Genomic DNA, 18961 nt, shown 5'->3' with positions numbered 1-18961 from the left:
GACACAGAGAGGTATAGGCTAAGCTCCTCGCCGACGTTTGGCTTTGACAAAATTGGGGGTTTGCCCAAATGCTCCTTCAATTTTTGGAAAGCATCCTCACATTGTGGTGTCCATTCAAAGTACTTGCTTCCTTTCAAAGCGTCGAAGAAAGGGATGCATTTGTCAGTGGCTTTTGATATGAACCTATTTAGGGCGGCGACACAACCCGTCAACCTTTGCACCTCTTTCGGCTTTGTTGGTGACCGTCTGTCTTGTAGGGCTTTGATTTTCTCGGGGTTGGCCTCAATCCCACGGTTACTAACCATAAAGCTGAGGAACTTCCCCGACCCAACTCCGAAGGCACATTTCTGGGGATTAAGTTTCATGTGATATTTTCTTAATATACTAAACATTTCTCCCAAATGATCGATGTGATGGCTGATCCTGGCGCTTTTTACGAGCATGTCGTCGACGTAGACCTCCATCGTTTTGCCGAGCTGTTGAGCGAACATCTTATTCACAAGCCTTTGGTAGGTAGCCCCTACATTTTTTAGGCCGAAAGGCATCACCTTGTAGCAGTAGAGACCCCTATCGGTTATGAAGGATGTGTGTTCCTCGTCGGCTGGATGCATGGGGATCTGGTTGTATCCGGAATAGGCATCCATGAAGCTCAGCATCTCATGTCCTATTGTGGCGTCGACCATTTGGTCTATCCGCGGGAGCGGAAAGCCATCCTTTGGGCAGGCTTTGTTGAGATCGCTGAAATCGACGCAGGTTCTCCAGCTCCCGTTGGGTTTGACCACTAGAACGGGGTTTGACACCCAACGCGGATAATGGGCCTCCCTTATGAACCCGTTTTTGATCAGTTTGTCGACTTCCTCTTTCAGTGCTTCGTACCTTTCTAGGTTCATCGATCGACGTTTCTGGCGCTTGGGGGGAAATGGGGGGTCGACGTTTAAGGAGTGACATATCACGTCGGCGTCGATCCCTTCCATGTCGGAATGATTCCACGCGAAGACATCTAAGTTCTTTTTTAGGAAGTTTTCGATCTCGACTTTATGTGGCGGAGCTAAGCCTAATCCTACTTTTAATACTTTGGTCGGCTTGTTTTCATCGACTTGGATTTCCTCCAACTGCTCGACGGGCTGAGACCATGTGATCTCTTCCTGGATCCTGGGATCTAGGTCCTCGATGGGGGTCTGGAGAACCATTTTAGCTTCCTGTCTTCCTGGCTGGTCGTATCCGCGCAGGGCGTCGGAATACGCGACCCTAGCCTCGTACTGGTTGCTCTTTATTTTCCCTACGTCGTTTGGAGTGGGGAACTTGACCTTCTGGTGGTAGATGGAGGTTATCGCCCTTAATGCCTAGAGGGTTGGTCTCCCGATTACTGCGTTGTATTGAGAGCCTCCTTTGATAACCACAAAGTTGGCCATCGTTGTCGCCTGTCGGGGTTTTTCTCCCGCGGTTATAAGTAGCCGGATAGTTCCTTGAGGGATGACGGAGTCTCCAGTGAACCCGTATAGTGGCCTGGATGTCCTTTCCAACCACCCCTTGTGGATCCCCATTTTTTCCAAGCAGTCAGAATATAGGAGGTCCACTGAGCTCCCATTATCCACCAAGATTCGACACACGGTGTGGTTCCCGATCATGGCTTCCACCACCAGCGCGTCGTTATGGGGGAAATGGACTCCGCTGGCGTTATCCTCGTTGAAGGCCACGTCAGTGTGGCTGTGCTTTGGGGTTTTTGCGGCGGAGACGCTCCAAAATCGTTCCTGGTAAACCCCCTTGGCCTCGTGGGCGTAGTCCTTCTGTGACCTCCGCATGTCTCCTCCTATGTAGGGGCCGCCGAGGACCGTTCGTATGACACCAACAGGTTCCCGATCTTCTGGGCGATGGTTCTCCTCTTGGCGTCTGCCGTCATTTTGCCCGCCATGGCCGTCGTTGCGGGGTCTCCGTTCGGCCCTGAATTCCTGCAGCCTTCCCTCGCGGATTATTCTTTCGATTTCATCCTTGAGGTCAGCGTAATCATTGGTGTGGTGGCCGACATCGCCATGGAACCTACAGAATTTCTTCGGGTTCCTTCGGCTGGGATCCGACTTTATTGGTTCTGGTCGGCGCAGCAAGTTTCCGCGGCCGACCTGGTTGTAGATCTCCTCGACGCCTACCATTAGTTCATGGTAGGTGTCATATTTCTGAAACAACCGAGGCCTGCGGGCATCCTCCTGCCTTGGCTTCTTGGCCTCTGGTGTTCCTTGTGTCGGGGTTGGTTGCTTGTCTCCGCTTCCCCCTCCTCGACGCTTCTTTTCGTCCTGCTTTGATGGCGCCGACCCCTGCTCGGCCCCTTTACCCTTATTGGACCTATGATCAGGGTCGTTAGCATCTGCTTCTTCAGCATTGATGTATCCTTGTGCTCGTGCAAGGAACTCCTTATAGCTGGACGGGGGTATTCGATTCAGTTCCCTTTTGAAGGGAGTTATTTTCTTCATGCTGGATAATGCCCCCATCAAGGCTTCTCTGTCCGTTATATCCATTGTAGCGGTGACAGCCTCGCCGTATCTGGCAAGCCACTCTCTTAACGTTTCATTTGGCTTTTGGTATATCGTCGTTAAATTCTGCTTCGGGGGTACGTATTTTTTAACTCCTATAAACTGGAGGGAGAATGCTTCCTTCAGCTCATCCCAGCTGGAGATAGAGTTTGGCTTTAGCGTCCGGAACCATCTTCGGGCAGAGTCTGTTAGGTGGTTCCGAAAGGCTCGGCACATGATCTCCTCGGCGTATCCATGCAAGAGCATATGCCCTGTGTACATTTCCAAATGGTCGTCGGGATCTCCTCGCCCGTCATATGGTGGGATCGACGGCGACCTGTATTTGTCGGGGAGAGGAGGCGCCATTATTTCTGCGGTGAATGGATGGTCATGCGTGCGACTGGGCGTAATGTCGACGTTTACCACCTCGGCCACCCGTCCAATGTTCTTTTTCAGACCTGCCACGTCCCCCGTCAGTTTTCTTTCCAGGCTGACCATGCGTTCCATGAGGGTTCGCGCTTCCTCTATTGAAACGGCCGAGCCAGCAGCTCTCGGCACTTCCGTCCTTTGAGCAATGGGTCCGCCCCTGGCCTGGCCGCCCGCCTGTACCGACCCTGAGTCTCCTGGCTGGTTTCCTCCAGGATTTTGGGGCAGCTCCTCAACACCTCGGAGTCCGGCGGCTCTTAATCGGCTGCCGGAGGAATAGGAGGGTCGAGGCCTAGGAGGGCCTTGGTGGTTCTCGCTTTCCCCGATTCCCTCTTGGATATGTGGGTGGTTACCGTGATTCAAATTTTCCACCACGGCAGGTCCGTGCGGCCTCGGGGCATCTTCTAGTGGCGGTATGGAGTTCCTTCCATCTAAGCGCTCAACCACGGTCACCAGCCCACGTACCAACTCGGTCAGAGTGGTTATTTGGGCTTACATATGCATGGGATCCGGCCGTGGTGCGTCTGGAGGTGGGACTCCATTTCCGTCTAGGTGCAAATCTTCTCCCATCCCGCTCTTCTCTGGGTGGATGGTGGTCTGTAACTATATTTTCGGGGGTCGAACGCTTCGATCCCCAGTGGAGTCGCCAATTGTTGACGGTTGAATTTCGTCAACAAAAAACCGGCCGTCTTACCTTGAGGTTTCCCTTCGGGTTACCGGCCTATGTGTTTAGTGAAAGAGTAGATACTTGTTGGATGTGAGTATTTGTTTGTTAAATGAGCTGTATGTAAACGAACAAAAGGAATTTTGTAGTGGTTCACTCTTTAAAATTAGAGCTACATCCACTGTAAGTTTTGTATTTTTCTTTTGAGAGGGCAACCATTTACAAGTTATCACTCTCCCTTTTTCTCTTGTGTTTTTTATTCTCTGGCCCCTCTCTCGATGGGGGTCTTCATCCTCTTATACTGGGCTTCCTTCACCCAGTGGTTTTCTTTGATCGGTGGAAACACTCAAGTGTTCTACCTTGGTAGGCCCAGATGTAGCCCACTAATCAGCACTGTTCACTCAGCCAATTAGTCTTCTGTTACGGCTCTGTGATTCTCCGTAATGCTTTTCTGTCCCCTGTGGGGCGGTTTGAGAATTTATAATTAATGCTGATAGACGTCTTCCACTTATGCACGCAACCCGTCACGTCTCAAAGGAACGTTCCCCTCGTCGCCAGCGCCATTTAGCCCCAGTCGTCTTCTCTGGCGGTCCTTTCTGTAGCCGAGGAATATCCATACCTTAATTCAAGCGGCATTATCCGTCGGCGCCACAAGGGATCGTCGCCCTAATCCGGACTTTAACTTTGGGCTTTGCAGCTAATTAGGAAGAAAATGTGGGCGCCGAGGGTTGTGTGCCTAGCGGAGAGCAGTTATGGCCACGTGTCGTGGTGTCATTGATCCAGGTGTCCATCACATTTTCCCACACAACATTTGACTTTACATGATAGCTTCTTACTGTAGTAAAAAAATTATATGTGATTATTTTTTTGAGTTTTTTACTGTAGCAAAACTCAAATTCTAAACTCGAATCGATAAAATGAGCGGGGCCTAAGTATATACCTTTAGTCCAAACCGTTGAATTTTGATCACATGGTTGAAATAGTGTACATTATCAATGCGTAAAAACAACACACGGTACTATAGTCATTCCCGAAAGAAAGAAGCCAATAATTTGCCAGCATATCAAGACGAATCCATGCACCATCCAGCTAGCAAAGACACTAACATATAGGTTCAACTGTATAAGTTAGGTGTTCATTGTAAAGGAAGTTGTTTTTATTATTCACAAACGCCATCGTTAACAACAAAGAGGAGCTAAACTGCTATAAAAAGGTAATTTATTCATGTTATCTCGTGATGCCATTTGCATGAAAGCAGTGGTCAACCTAAAAACGACGACACGACCGATTACCAAAGGTCAAAATTCGCACACGAGGCGAGGGGAGGAAGGCACTTATTTTGACTGCATACTCACACTCGTTTTCTCCTTTGACTATTTTACAGTGTCAAACGACATCGTTTGGATAATATAGACAGCAAAATTAATTTCGGCGACAGCACGGACGTTTAATATATGTTTTATTTTTGTCCTTTTAAAATCATCTGACCGTGGAAAAAAGCCCTCTTTTTGTCCTTATCTTGTACATTTTCTTTTTTTCTTTTTGGCTAAAAAATATACACAGTTGCCATCATCAGCTTCTTTCCCAGCCTTTATTGGCCATCGTCGTCGACGAACCGAAACCTTTCCTTCTCTTACCTCCATGTATCTCTCTGTTTTCTAATTTTCTTACATTCACAGGCCTAGATTTTTCCAAAATGAACTGTTAATCTCGGAGAAGATTTTCGTTTGACGAGATTGGAATCGTTTTTTTCTCTCTAAATTTGGAAATTTTGCTCTTTTTGGGTGTCGAAATCGGATCTATTTCTCGCTCCTCCATACTAGCTTTTGTTAATTTGTTAGTAACATTTTGAATAGCCCAAGCACGGCGGTGTTTCAGAATGGCAACGAGTTTTGATCGGTGGGAGAAGGATCCCTTCTTTTCTGCGGCTGAGGAAGTTCAAGAATCCGCGGACAGGTTTTTTTTTTTTCTTCTCTCTCTAGGGCTTCCTGGACTCTTGCTTGTGTTCTGGTGAAATTAGTTATAAATTTGTTTCTCTAATTTGTTTGGTCGACAAGATAATTGCGACGAAGACAGGAAACGATTAGAAGATAATTATGTATATATATTTGTTTGGTTTGAGATGTTATTGAAAAAAAAAAAAAAAAAAAAAAAAACCCTTGTGGGAGCGATTTATTGATAGTTTTTTAAATGGGTCCGGAATAATGGAGAATTCCGGATTCAGAATTCGACATTGTAATTGTTTCCCCTTATATCCTAAATACCTGAATAATGGACTAAGGGGTATGCTTTGGGTTGTGATTTTGGTTCTTCGTTCGTTTCTGCAACTTCTTTGTCACATAAATGAATGATTGTCGTGTGTTGATAAATTTTGTTTTTATGGTATTGAAGGATGGAATCGACATATAGAACATGGATGCACGCTAAGAAAGACGCTTCTAGTATGTGGGACGCTGAGGAACTTCGCAGGGATCTCCGAACTGCCCTTGGGACTACCAAATGGCAGGTAACCTCTCCTTCCCTTGCCATGTGAAATGTGTGGCCTGTGCTTGAAATTTAATTGTTTGGTGTTATGGTTGTTTCAATGATTTGAGTATGTGATTCATTTTTGTCTGGTCGATGCAGTTAGAGGAGTTTGAACGGGCAGTTAGGTCAAGTTATGTTAGAAGCTCAAATGATGACGCAAAGGACAGACACCGAGAGTTTATTATTGCCATTGAGAACCAGATTTCGAACGTTCAAAATTCGTTAAAGGAACATTCTCTCTTACAGGGAAAGCCTCCTCTGCCTTGGGTTCGTTTGGATGAAGGAGAACGAAATGAGCTGGCACTGTTTCTTTCAGGTCCTCCGAAGGCTGCAGACAAAAATCCTGTTAAAAGTTGTGGCTGGGACAATGAAAGACTTCAAGCATTAGATAAAGAATCCGCACTAGAGTGTTCGAAGAGTTCAACCCGCTCTGCTGAGAGGGGTTCCCAGGACACTAGGGAGGAAAAGTCACTGGAGGTCGAGAAGTTGCACGGGCACAGGAGGACGGCTAGTGCTAGTGCCGACATTGGTGCATGGAAAATTAAAGTATTTGATGATAGTTTCGCACCTAGTTCGTCAAACCAGCTACGTGACCAACCCGTGCGGAAGATACCAAGTTTGTCTGGGTTCCTTAGTTCCATGGAATCAGCATCCGGTTTAAAGTGTTCAAAGAATGGTTTCAGGAAGTGGAAGGCAACTGATAGTCATCAGGAAGCTGATATTGAATTGCTACGACCTACGCAGTTGACTAAGGTGTGTATTCAAATAGAGTCACAGCCTGCTTAAAGCCTCTTGCTTAACTTTTACATATGCCTTTCCCCACTAATGATTGTGATTGTTATTTTCCGTAAAGGGCATTAATGCATGCTATGAAAGAAGCAAGAGTTGTTTGGATAGTTGCGATGATTGCTATGAAAAACAACTTTATGGCTGGTATGGTGCTATTCAGAGACAGCTTCAAAGATCTCAGTATCAGATGCAATATAGCCGCCCTGTTCAAATAGCCATTTGGGTTATCCTTCTTCTTTGCTTGATTGGTAAGCTTTTCTTAACTTTCTCACGTACTCTTTGCATGTATTTTCACGTGTCTCTGTAGGATGCAGTATTTGTATTTGTATTTTTTTTTTTTTTGGTTACTAGAAAAGACGGCGCACTTGGAAACTATTCTTGCTTGTCATTAAACTTGAACTATCGCGTATCAAAGTTTCTTTTCATTATAAACGTTGCAAAATTTTCCACCAAAGGATCTTTCGCGCATAAAGTTGTTTGCTTTCCTTGACTTTGCACATATGTGGCATGCATATTTTAAGTTACATTACGTCATTTGTTTGGCTTGATGTTTCAATTTGGTTCACTCATGGCTCATCATTAGATTTCTTTCTAGCATTGACGGGTGTTTAGTTGTACTCATGACTTGGAATCATGAAAGAATTGTTTGTTTTTATTTATTTTGGGCTGGGTACAAAAGGAAACTTTCCCTCTCCCCAGTGACCTCGAAATACGTCTCATCTCTTAACCAGTCTCTGGTACTTTGGACGAATAGACAACATGCAGGTCTATGGTTACATAAGGATTAATACTGTATGGTCTATTTTAATTGTATAATTTGTGCTATAGATAAATTTTGACTATACTATAATTACGCATAATTTTGAGCCCAAGATGGGAATTTTGTTGAAAAACGTCATTTATCGTTTTACTAATTTAGTTTACTCCATTGTTTGTTCATAAAAGGTTTGTGCGTATTTTGGTTACTCTGCAGTTTTAGTTTTGTTGCGAGCAGTGTGAGGCAGGCGTCATCCTTGGTTTAGTTCAAGGCGATATGCGGGCACGGAATTTTCAGGAGTAGGATATCTCTTGATAGAGATAGGTTGGTGTTTTCATGCTTTTTCTTGCGTGTAGGATTTATTAGCACGTCCTCACTTGATAGGGAGTTAAGCTTCCGCCTTCATTGATTATTTCTTTTTACTGTTTCTCCTGTTTCCTTGTGCAATACCAATTTCTTTGATCAAGGGTAATACCATTTTAGTCATAGATGATGTAGCAGAGAAACCAGGGAAACGCTTGTAAGCAAAGTATCACACCAATTTGCTGTACAAGTACTGGAATTACTGTAGTGTGCGGAATTTGAGATCTTCCCTTAAGATCTCCCTTAAATTTATTTATTTATTGCCAAAAAGAACTTTTGTTACTGTATAAGTATGTAAATCAGTATGGAAATGGCGCAATATTTTCGTTATGCAATTCACTTTGATTCTTGAGGCTACTCTTATTTATGGTTGTGAAACCGTTCTCCATTAAAATTGCATGTTTGCTTTGTGAATCGTTATTGCAGGGGCGGTTCAAGGGTAAGGCCACTAAGGCTATTGCCATAGGCCCCCCAATGAGCCGAGGCTCTATCTTTCTATTTCTTACATTTTTTTTGGTAGTACTTTCAGAAAATAATCTTATTGTGTATATTTTCTAGTGTATTCAAGTGAATTTTTTAAAATTTAATCGCGTTTTGGGGAAATAAAAGATTGTAATCAAGATAGAGCATAATCTCAAAAATCAGTAATTGCTACTAATATTTTATTATTATTGCCACTTAATTCTCTTCATTTGAAATATTGATATTTCTTATTTTGCTCTAAGCACCCAGATTTCTTCTCCTCACAAAAGAAAAACAACCTCTAATAATACAAGTTTTTCATTTCTGATTTCCCATTCCTTCTCAACATTTATTCCAATGCTATTAAAAAAAAAATTCCAACAGTACAATTTGAAGGTTTTTAGTTCAATATTTGAATAATTTTGTACTAGTTTTATTATTCTTAATTTCGTCTTTGAGATTCATATCATATTTTATCTATTGTCTTGTTTGAATAGAAATTTTGTTATTTGTCTAACATACAAGGAATTTAAGAGAAAAATTTAAAGAACAAAAAATTTTATTAAATCCTAAAGAGAAGTTCTTGATTAGTTTCTAACTAGCAATAGAAAATATCCAATATAAGTCAAAGTTTAAGTTTAGTAGCCGAAATATATGAATTAGGAGTATGATGATCGTAGGAAAAAAAAAATATTAACAATATAAATTAAGATCATACCTAAAATCCACACTATAACAGAAATTGTTAAATTGATTAGTCAATTAATCTACTAAATTCAAGATATATATTAGCAACTCTTGAATCTAAAAATTTAATCATAATTTTGCAGTTTAAAAAACAAAACAAATATATATATATATATATATATATTTTTTTTTTAAATATAAAAATGCATTAATTTTTCAAAAGCTTCTTTATACAATTTCGCTTAAAGTCTAGAGTCACCTTGAAACTGGCCCTGCGTTATTGCTGTCAATAATGAAAATGCATCATGGGAATGCATCATTATCATCATCATCATCACTATTAGTCTATTATTATAAGACAACACGAGAACAAAGGGTAGAAGGCATGTGAATTTCGAACTTTTTTTTTTTTTTTTTTTTTTCAGAAGTACATTTTGTCCTGTCTTTCTTGTAATGTATGTGTCGATTACGTCGTTTAATCCAAACATTTTGTCCTGTCCTGTTTTCTTGTAGTGTATGTGTCGATTACGTCGTTTAATCCATACATTTTGTCCTGTCCTGTCTTTCTTGCGGGCATTACGTCGTTTAATTGTCGTTTTTTTATTTCAAAACAAGATATCGTTCACCAATGTAATCCAAATATCTCGTGTGTTCAATTCTTTTCGGACTTGTGTTGAACCACCTGCAAGGGAGTGAAACCTTTTGGTTCCACCATAGTTGATGCTTTCGTTTTGGACATTAGAAGGAAAGCTGCCTCCTAAGGGAGTAGGTATGCACGCCTCCCTTCGTAGCCAACGAGAGAGAAGCAAGAAACTCAAGGTAGATAAGATTGGAGGCTGATTGATTTTTGACTGTCTATTAGCTCGTCACAATAACGAAGCAGGTGAAAAATATAAGACGTAATTAAGGTAAGGATAATAACACAGAAAAATTGCTATTATTGTCAAGGAAACGTTACAAACTGGCAGTCAAATAATGAAGAAACAAAAAGTAAAACATGTTATTGCCAATATTGTTTCAGCTCCACATGCTTAAACTTGATTCTGGAACTCTTAGAAAAAAGGGGCGAAAAGACGTACGTACAAGTTTTAACTGATTTTTTTCCTTCTATAACTATGTCGATCCAAATAGGAACGACCAAAGTGAAAACTACTGTGAAGCACGAACTTCCTGGGTGCCTTTTTCCAAAGGTTTTATCTCGCCACCATTATCATGCTCCTTTTGATCAAATTCTATTCCATGGAAGGTGACCCTAGATGACCGATACTGACTACCAAATGCGGTGCCAAAGCCCCATCCAAGGCCGACTCCAATCCCACAGCCACCACCTTCAAAGAAAAATATCCATGAGGATGACTAACTTAAAGGATAAACCGGATTTGTTACGATTCTACATTATAAAGCAGCATAAAGAGTAAATAGATCATCAGTTGAAGAATGATTTACCGGCACCAAGACCCAAGAAATTCAAAGGCGTTCCTGCAGAAAACAAACAATAGTTATAGATGATCTGGTCAGAAACAGCACACGAAGTTTTTACACCCCAGATGCTACTCTTTAATCTATAATGTCAGAAAACATCCAGAGTATAACTGATCTAATAGCTTATTCAAAAATAAATATGAAAATATCTTAACTGACTTAAAGCTTCATCGAGGCCTGATTTGTCGGGGACAGAGACAGTTAAGCAGTTGATTTGAATGTGATGGAAAGTAAAGAACTACTACAACCGTACCGCATGAATATGTGAGGATAACTCAAGGGACAAAGAATTCAATAGATCTGAATAATGTTATACAGCCAGCCCTCTTTGGTTTTTATACACAAAAAATAGAATCTCCTAGATTACACCTTATCCCATTATTCATGAGATATCAGGAAACTAACTGATTACCCTAATCCTAGGGCTACAAAATATAAAATTCAAACTTTCCTAATATATCCTATTTACAAAATCAATAAGATTGCGTTTTCCACACTCCCCCTCAAGTTGGTGAATAGGTGTTCACCATTCCCAGCTTGGACACAAAATTCTGAAACACTAAACTACTAAGTCCTTTCGTGAGTACATCAGCAAGTTGACCCTGTGTAGATACATAAGGTGTACAAATCAGGCCACTGTCTAGCTTCTCTTTGATGAAGTGTCTGTCGATTTCAATGTACTTTGTTCGATCGTGCTGTACTGGGTTGTGAGCTATGCTGATTGCAAATTTGTTGTCACAGTAGAGTCTCATTGGGCCATCCCACTTAATCTTCAAGTCTTCTAAAATAATCTTTCAACCATAGCAATTCACACACACCCTGAGCCATCGCTCGGAATTCGGCCTCTACACTAGAACGAGCTATAACATTATGTTTCTTACTCCTCCACGTCACAAGGTTTCCACCAATAAAAGTGCAATAACCAGAAGTTAACTGTCTGTCTACCACTGACCCAGCATAGTCTGCATCTGTATATGCTTCAAGCACTACTCCTCCATTCTTTTTGAACAAAATACCTCTGCCTCCTTCGGATTATGCATGAATTGACTAATCACACTTACCGCGTATGCTATATCTGGCCTAGTATGAGATAGATAGATAAATCTCCCCACCAAGCGTTGATACATCTCTCTATCCACTACGACATCTTCTTCCGCTTCTCCGAGCTTCAAATTTGGATCTATTGGAGTGCTTGTCGGCTTGCACGCGGTCTTCCCAGTTTCTTTGAGAAGATTTGTAACATGTTTTTGCTGTGAGATGAAAATACCTTGATTGGAATGAGCCACCTCGATTCCCAGAAAATACTTCAGCCTCCCTAGCATCTTAATCTCAAACTCTTTAGCTAAACATCGACTGAGACGCTGCCTTTCCTCATCATCATCTCCCGTCACTATTATGTCGTCAACATACACTATAAGGATTGTAACTCCCCATAAGGATGAGTGTTTGGCAAACAGTGTATAGTCTCCTTGACTTTGCCGATATCCCATAGTTGTCATTACCTTTGCAAATCTTCCAAACCATGCTCGCGGCGATTGCTTAAGTCCATACGAGGCCTTCTTTAATCTACATACTGTGTGTGCAGCTAAGTTGTGACCATAACTCAGTGGAACTTCCATGTAGATTTCCTCCTCTAGTTCTCCATGCAAAAACGCATTCTTGACATCAAACTGTTGTAGCTCCCAATTATAATTGGTTGCTAATGATAACAAAACTCTTATCGTATTCATTTTAGCCACCGGAGCGAATGTCTCTTCGTAATCAATCCCATAGGTTTGGGTATACCCCTTAGCAACCAACCTCACCTTGTATCTCTCTATTGAACCATCTGCCCTATATTTCACGGTGTAAACGCATTTACATCCCACTGGTTTCTTCCCTTCAGGCAATTTCACAAGCTCCTAAGTCTTGTTTTTCTCCAATACTTCCATCTCCATATTCATAGCTTGTCTCCATTTTTCATCAGTTAAAGCCTCAGACAAGTTGGTAGGGATGGCAATAGTATTTAGGCTGACAAGAAAGGCTTGATGGGAGGGTGAGAATTTTTCAAAGGAAAGAAATTGTGCAAGTTGTGGGTATAGAGGTCAACTTACACATTCTCTAACTCCTTTTCTAATGGCAATGGGAAGATCCTGATCATCATTATTTATATAGGTTTCAGAAAAAGGATTAGAAATTGTTATCCCATTTCCAGAACTCGGGTTAGAGTCTTGAACTTGCACAGATTCTGAGATAGCCTTCTTCCTTCTTGAAAACACTTTGCCTTTGCCAAATCTTACATTCTCAAGGGCATAATTTGGGTTGTCAGGCTCGGGTTCAATGGAGTGAGGCTCGGGAGGTTCGGGTTCAATGGAGTGAGTCTTGGGTTCAGGAGAGTGAGGCTGGGGAAACTCGGGTTCAGTGGAGTGAGTCTGGGGAAACTCGAGTTTTGATGGATGAAGATCAAAAGATAGAAAACCCCCCTATCTTTATCTTCCACTACTGAATTCTCCCCCTGAAGATAAGGATTAATGAAATAGGATTTGTCTTCATGGAAAGTAACATCAACCGAGACATAGAACCTTTTTGAGGGATGATGGTAACACTTGTATCCTTTTTGAGTAGAAGAATAGCCCACAAAAACACATTTGACTGCCCTGGGATCTAATTTCCCTCTGTTGGAGTATGGATATGGACAAATGCCACACACCTGAATATCCTAGGAACAAGATTATTCGTAATGCGTAGATTTTTATAGAATGAGGAAAGTACATCCATTGGACCTTTGAAACTCAAAATCCTAGAAGGTAAACGATTTATAAGATGTGCAGATGTAAGAACGGTTTCCCCCCAAAGAGATTTAGGCACATTTTTCCGGAACATAAAGGATCAAGTGGAATCAAGAAGATGACTATTTTTTCTTTCTGCCACTCCATTTTGCTGTGGAGTATTGACACATGATGATTCATGGATGATTCCTTCCTTTTGGAAATATGGAGTGAGGACTTGATTGAAATAGTCCCTAGCATTGTCTGATTTGAATCTCTTGATATTGACCCCAAATTGGGTCTTTACCATAGAGCAAAAATTTGGAAGGACATTACTGACATCGGATTTCTGTTTAAGCAAAAAAATCCAAGTGACTCGAGTACAATCATCAATAAATGAGACAAACCATTTTGCCCCTGTCACATTAGGAATACTAGAAGGGCCCTAAATATCAGTATGAATGAGACAAAAATGAATAGAGGTTCTTTTATTACTGATTGGAAAATGTACACGTTTGTGTTTAGCCAGTTCACATACTTCACAATGAAAATGTTCAATATCTAGACCTCTAAATAAGGAAGGAAACATAATTTTGATAATCCTAAACGATGAGTGGCCAAGTCGGTGGTGGTGAAGCCAAAATTTTCCTTTATTTGATGAGAGAACTTCTGAGACAAAAGATTGAGATGTTGTGCCCTTGGTAATGCTTGATTGACTAAGTGTTTCAAGAAGGTAGAGTCCATCCTGTTCTCCAACATGTCCAATCGTCCTCCCCGAACCCGCGTCCTGAAATAAACAATAACTATGGTGAAAAAACACCCTGCAATGTGAATCTTTGGTAAGCTTTTAGACAGAGACAAGGTTTGTGGTCAATCGAGGAACATGAAGAACATTTTTTAATGTCAATGACGGGCTTATTTTAACATCTCCTATGCCTGCTACAGTAGTTAATGATCCATCTGCTGTAGTTATTTTTCTACTGCTTGAACATGGGACATATGAGGCAAACATGTTTGGTGAGTGGGTCATATGGTCGGTAGCACCAGAGTCAATGACCCAAGAACCGGTAAGGGTTATATCTGAGACATTTAATCCAATGGAAAATGAAGACTTACCTGAATACGCCAATGAACAAGTACCTGAGGGTTTGTCGAGATTGCCTATAAGGGATCTTACTCGTTCGATTTCCTCTTGGCTGAGACTCCCGATCTCTTACAGTGTTCCCTCACTTTGCTGCCCCCCTGCAACATGAGCTTGTCCACGACTCTTCGGCTGCTCTCCTTTCTGCCCCCACTCGCGGCTTGGTGGTTTCCCATGCAGCTTCCAACACTTCTCACGGGTATGGCATGCCTTCTTGCAATAAGTACACCATAAAGTATCTTTGTAGTCTCGGTTTTGGGTCTTCTGCTGACCAGCCTTGACATTCTCCGGTGTCGGTGCCTTTTCTGCAGTCATGGCTGGGTTGCTACCGCCCCTAGCCAACATTGCCGAGCCATCAGTGTTCTTTGGTTCAAGCATTATTTCTCTTCTACTCTCTTCTCCCCGAATGATTGCCACCGCCTCATTGAAACATGGGACCTCTTGCTTTCCAAGAATCTGAATTCTCACCAAGTCAAACTCCGAATTGAGTCCAACAAGAAAATCATAGAATCTATCTTGCTTAATAAAGGCCTTGATAACTGCATCATCTTCGGGACACTTGGTTTTAATCACCCTATAATGATCGAGTTCTTGCCATAGGGCCTTCATTTGATTCGCATATTCAATGACCGTTCTTTCTCCTTGTCTCGCCGCCATTGTCTTCACTTTAACCTCATAAACTTGAGCCGCATCTCTTGCCTTGGAGTATGTTTGTTGAATTGCATCTCATATATCTTTGGCAGTTGCCAAAAACATACAGGTATCACTGATTTCTGGGGTTATAAAGTTCCACAGCCATGCCATAATCAGGGAATCCTCCTCATCCCATGCCTCAAACTTGGGATCCTCCAGTTTTGGTCCAGTCCCTAAAAGATGGCTGATTTTTCCTTTTCCTTTCAGCACTGTCCGAACCAATTGTGACCACTTAAGGTAGTTTTTTCCATTCAGCCTATAGGCAACCTGTATATTCTGCAGTTCTCCAACTTGCTGAGACCGTCCATTCTCTATCTCATCCAGCAACGTTGCAGCGGTTGTTTCTGCCACCTCCGACATCTTCCAAAGCAGTTTTGAGGGCAATTAAGGCCGGTCCTACACTGAAGACTCCACCAGCGATGAAGGCTGATTTGATTGGAACAATTTCTGGCAGCAACCGTGATAATTGACAGCAACCTTCCCTTGAGACAGCGACTTGATAACTCTGGCGATGAAGGCCGAACAAGAAAGCGATTCCAACGATGAAAGCCAAACAAAGAAACAACCCCGGCAATGAAGGCCGAACAGAAATCAACAGTAGCAAACAGAAGCAACGGGGCAGTTTTCGGTGTGTCCGTACAATCCCGTACAAATCCGCACAATTTCGTACAGTCCGTACAATTCTGTATAGTCCGTAATGGATATGGGCAATGAAGGCCTGTGATGAGGCTTGGCAATGAAAGCCAAGAAAGAAACGGCAATGAAGGCCTAAGAAATATGCAGCTTGATTAAGAAATATGCTAGGGAGGCTGAAGTATTTTTTGGCTTAAGGTATTTTAACACTCCCCCTCACGTGTGGGCTGGACAATGGGCAATCGTGTGGGTAAATTAATTAGAAAGCACAACACGTGAATATTTAAGCCCGAGATATATTAAAGACCAATCACATGATGACAATTTTAAATGGGGATAAAGAGTGCAATAACGGGGGTTTGAACCCAGGACCTCCCGCTCTGATACCATGTGGGAAAATAGGAGAAGAAAAAGTGTTTCTTATTTTTTGAATAATGCTATACAACCAGCCCTCTTATGTTTTTATACACAAAAAATAGAATCTCCTAGATTACACCTTATCCCATTATTCATGAGATATCAGAAAACTAACTGATTACTCTAATCCTACGGATACAAAATATAAAATTCAAACTTTCCTAATATATCCTATTTACAAAATCAATAAGATTGCGTTTTCCACAAAACGTTTAGAAATTCAAGGCTGCAAAATTATGCCAGCAGACCCGCCAATAGAACCCAATCTCCTTCTGGCAAAGAAGTACTTGAACTTGGAGGATACAAATTACAAGCAATAACTGGTGAACCCAAATACACAATAAAAAAAAATATTCAAGACCTATCCGGTAGCAGATTCGCTATCCAGTACCAAATACACAATAAGATTATGAGTTTCCTTCGACAGATACTTATAACTTGACACTATCATAGTTCCTAACTGTGAGTCCAGGAGAAAAATAAATCCATAGTTCTCTCAATTACATAAATAAATAATGCCTGTTTAACATGGGCTTCTCAACCAGATCATGCCAAACTGAAACAAGAATAAAGCATCTACAAATCAAATTTATTCCAGACATATATTGTTAAACAATACAACCTCCAAATAGTCTCTAGCAAATGTTCAAAGTGAAGTTTCATAAACGACTGTGTGCATTGAAATTGCGTAGTTTAAAAATCCATCTTTGATTTCTCATAATCAAGGCAACGCCCAATTTCTCAATTTCTTTTCCAACCTAGGTTACACAAATACATTCAATAGAAACCCATATTTCGGTTCGAGTACACAATAATTAAGGGCCGAGACTCCCCGTAACTTCAAAAAATCAGAGCTTTCAACACCAAGAAAATTAATTAACTAAATGTTGCAAAATCAAAAGCTTTTCAGAAATCGCAAAAAGTAAAGAAAGAAGTAAAAGGAGAAGCAGAGAACAGACCTCCGAAGCCCCATCCAACGCCGAAGCCGCAACCGACGCCGAAACCTAGAGCAAATCATTCTCAAACAAAATGAGTAATAATCACAAACAACACCAAAGTTCCAAAATTTAAAGCAAAAAAAAAAAAAGAAGAAAAGGAGTTCCAAAATCGGAACGAGAAATCAAAATCCGTACCAAATCCAACGCCAGCGCCGTTGAAATTTGTCAGCGTCATTACCTTCGTGATCGAACAGACAGAGTAGACGGAGGAAGCAGTAGACTAGACTCTAGTGATGACGGGAGAGGAGTAGGCGATGGTTGCCAATTCCCTACGTTTTTTTTTTTTTTTTTTTTGAATTTCAGCACGAATGACTTGTTGAAGGATTTTTTTTTTTTTAAAAACGACACAAGTTTTGCAAAACAATAAAAGTTGGCCGTTTTTATTTATTTAGTAATTAATTATTGATTGATTAACGGTACTGATTAACTCAACTGATTAATTCAATAGTCAATTATTAATTGATTTAAAGATCTATTGATAATTAATTTTAGTTTCACTGATTTTAAGTTGGGCGTTAATAATTAACGTAAATTAATTAGTAATTAATTATTTTCATTAGTAAATTACAAATTATTAGTGATAATTTATTAATAATAAATCAATTAATCACTTATTAACGGTGAGTCAGGGGTCAATCACTAAACAAAACACTAATTTCGTAAAATGAAAAAGTTCAGCCATTTAAAAGAAAAAAGGTGATAAAAAATATTCATTTAGCTAATTTTTTTTTTTTTTAGGCGTTCAACGATTAGTATTTTTTTATTTATTTTTATTTTTTAAAGATATATAATATTATGTGTTATTTTCACATTTAAAAATTGATTCGTAGTCCCTGTATAACCGAAACTGAACCGCCATTTTTCGTTTTAAGTCATGTTTAGATCTCGACCAAGACTCTCTAAGGTGTATCTCTGTTCTCGCCCCCAAATCAATCAGTGCTTCATATCTCTCATCTTTTACTTTACTTTCACTGACCATCGTGAGAGACTTCTTCTGTCGCAAACTTATCTCACCATATTTGTGGCGGTATCTCCCTCTCATCTCCATCGACTATCTCTCATTCCCATTAGATTATACTTCTAACTCACTTTTCTTCGTCTCGATTTTAGGTCTAGCATTTTCGATTTTGCGTTACATATTTATTAAACATGATTTCTTTATGTTGTTCAATGATGAATTTTAGTCCTAAGTTGGTTTGTTGAGATAGATAATGATTGCTTTTTTTTTGTCTTGAAGATGGAATTTATTCTACTTTATTACGGGAATGATTAAAGAATCCCATAATTATAGAATGAGATTTTCTGATATTAAGATAGAATATTTGCCATTCATGTTTGATTGATTGTAATCGTTTGACCATACATAGTTTTCTAGTATAGGCTAAGCTGATTTCCTACATATGTATATGCCTTCTCCTTTGTAATTATTCAATTCAATATACAGACAAAATTTATAATATTCAGTTTTCTCTTCATGGTATAAGAGAGCCGAACCTGGTGACAATGGAATTCTTCAAACACTTCCGCTTTACTGATCTTTTGTTAGAGCCGCTGCCATAACGGACAAAGGCAATGACGAAACAAGATCAACATCGTCTAAGGCTATTGTAGAAGCCTCAAACGCTTACTCTCTACATCACTTGAACCATCTAGGCATGATTCTCCTCTCCAA

The 18961-nt window shown here is 40.8% G+C and overlaps 3 protein-coding genes across 3 annotated transcripts; 1 reads left to right on the top strand and 2 right to left on the bottom strand.

The window, feature by feature from the left end:
* Nucleotides 1–1343: 1343 nt before the first annotated feature.
* Nucleotides 1344–3472, bottom strand: LOC112093363. The gene is made up of 2 exons (XM_024171590.1): nucleotides 3427–3472; nucleotides 1344–3361 (listed from the first exon to the last, which is right to left on the bottom strand). Exons 1-2 carry the CDS (start codon nucleotides 3470–3472, stop codon nucleotides 1344–1346), a joined length of 2064 nt encoding a protein of 687 aa, XP_024027358.1.
* Nucleotides 3473–5174: 1702 nt separating this feature from the next.
* On the top strand, nucleotides 5175–8364 carry LOC112093366. The gene is made up of 5 exons (XM_024171599.1): nucleotides 5175–5550; nucleotides 5986–6100; nucleotides 6220–6873; nucleotides 6974–7157; nucleotides 7883–8364. Exons 1-5 carry the CDS (start codon nucleotides 5474–5476, stop codon nucleotides 7906–7908), a joined length of 1056 nt encoding a protein of 351 aa, XP_024027367.1. The 5' UTR covers nucleotides 5175–5473; the 3' UTR covers nucleotides 7909–8364.
* A 1732-nt stretch (nucleotides 8365–10096) lies between these two features.
* LOC112093367 (protein TRIGALACTOSYLDIACYLGLYCEROL 5, chloroplastic) lies at nucleotides 10097–17581 on the bottom strand. Its single transcript, XM_024171600.1, has 4 exons — nucleotides 17425–17581; nucleotides 17251–17295; nucleotides 10625–10657; nucleotides 10097–10506 (listed from the first exon to the last, which is right to left on the bottom strand). Exons 1-4 carry the CDS (start codon nucleotides 17462–17464, stop codon nucleotides 10328–10330), a joined length of 297 nt encoding a protein of 98 aa, XP_024027368.1. The 5' UTR covers nucleotides 17465–17581; the 3' UTR covers nucleotides 10097–10327.
* Between the last annotated feature and the right edge of the window lie 1380 nt (nucleotides 17582–18961).

Source organism: Morus notabilis, unplaced genomic scaffold, assembly GCF_000414095.1.
Source record: "Morus notabilis unplaced genomic scaffold, ASM41409v2 Scaffold286, whole genome shotgun sequence".
In the NCBI taxonomy this organism is placed as follows: Eukaryota; Viridiplantae; Streptophyta; class Magnoliopsida; order Rosales; family Moraceae; genus Morus; species Morus notabilis.
This window is presented reverse-complemented; position numbering and strand designations above follow the sequence as displayed.

Excerpts from the sequence above, each read along its gene's own strand:
- LOC112093363 (XM_024171590.1), bottom strand. The coding sequence starts at position 3,472 with ATGGAGTCCCACCTCCAGACGCACCACGGCCGGATCCCATGCATAT. Across the intron at positions 3,362-3,426 it reads CGGCCGGATCCCATGCATAT|ATGGAAGGAACTCCATACCG; the intron begins GTAAGCCCAAAT and ends TTGAGCGCTTAG.
- LOC112093366 (XM_024171599.1), top strand. The coding sequence starts at position 5,474 with ATGGCAACGAGTTTTGATCGGTGGGAGAAGGATCCCTTCTTTTCTGCG. Across the intron at positions 5,551-5,985 it reads GTTCAAGAATCCGCGGACAG|GATGGAATCGACATATAGAA; the intron begins GTTTTTTTTTTT and ends ATGGTATTGAAG. Across the intron at positions 7,158-7,882 it reads CCTTCTTCTTTGCTTGATTG|TTTTAGTTTTGTTGCGAGCA; the intron begins GTAAGCTTTTCT and ends GTTACTCTGCAG.
- LOC112093367 (XM_024171600.1), bottom strand. The coding sequence starts at position 17,464 with ATGACGCTGACAAATTTCAACGGCGCTGGCGTTGGATTTG. Across the intron at positions 17,296-17,424 it reads CGGCGCTGGCGTTGGATTTG|GTTTCGGCGTCGGTTGCGGC; the intron begins GTACGGATTTTG and ends GATTTGCTCTAG. Across the intron at positions 10,658-17,250 it reads CGTTGGATGGGGCTTCGGAG|GAACGCCTTTGAATTTCTTG; the intron begins GTCTGTTCTCTG and ends TGTTTTCTGCAG.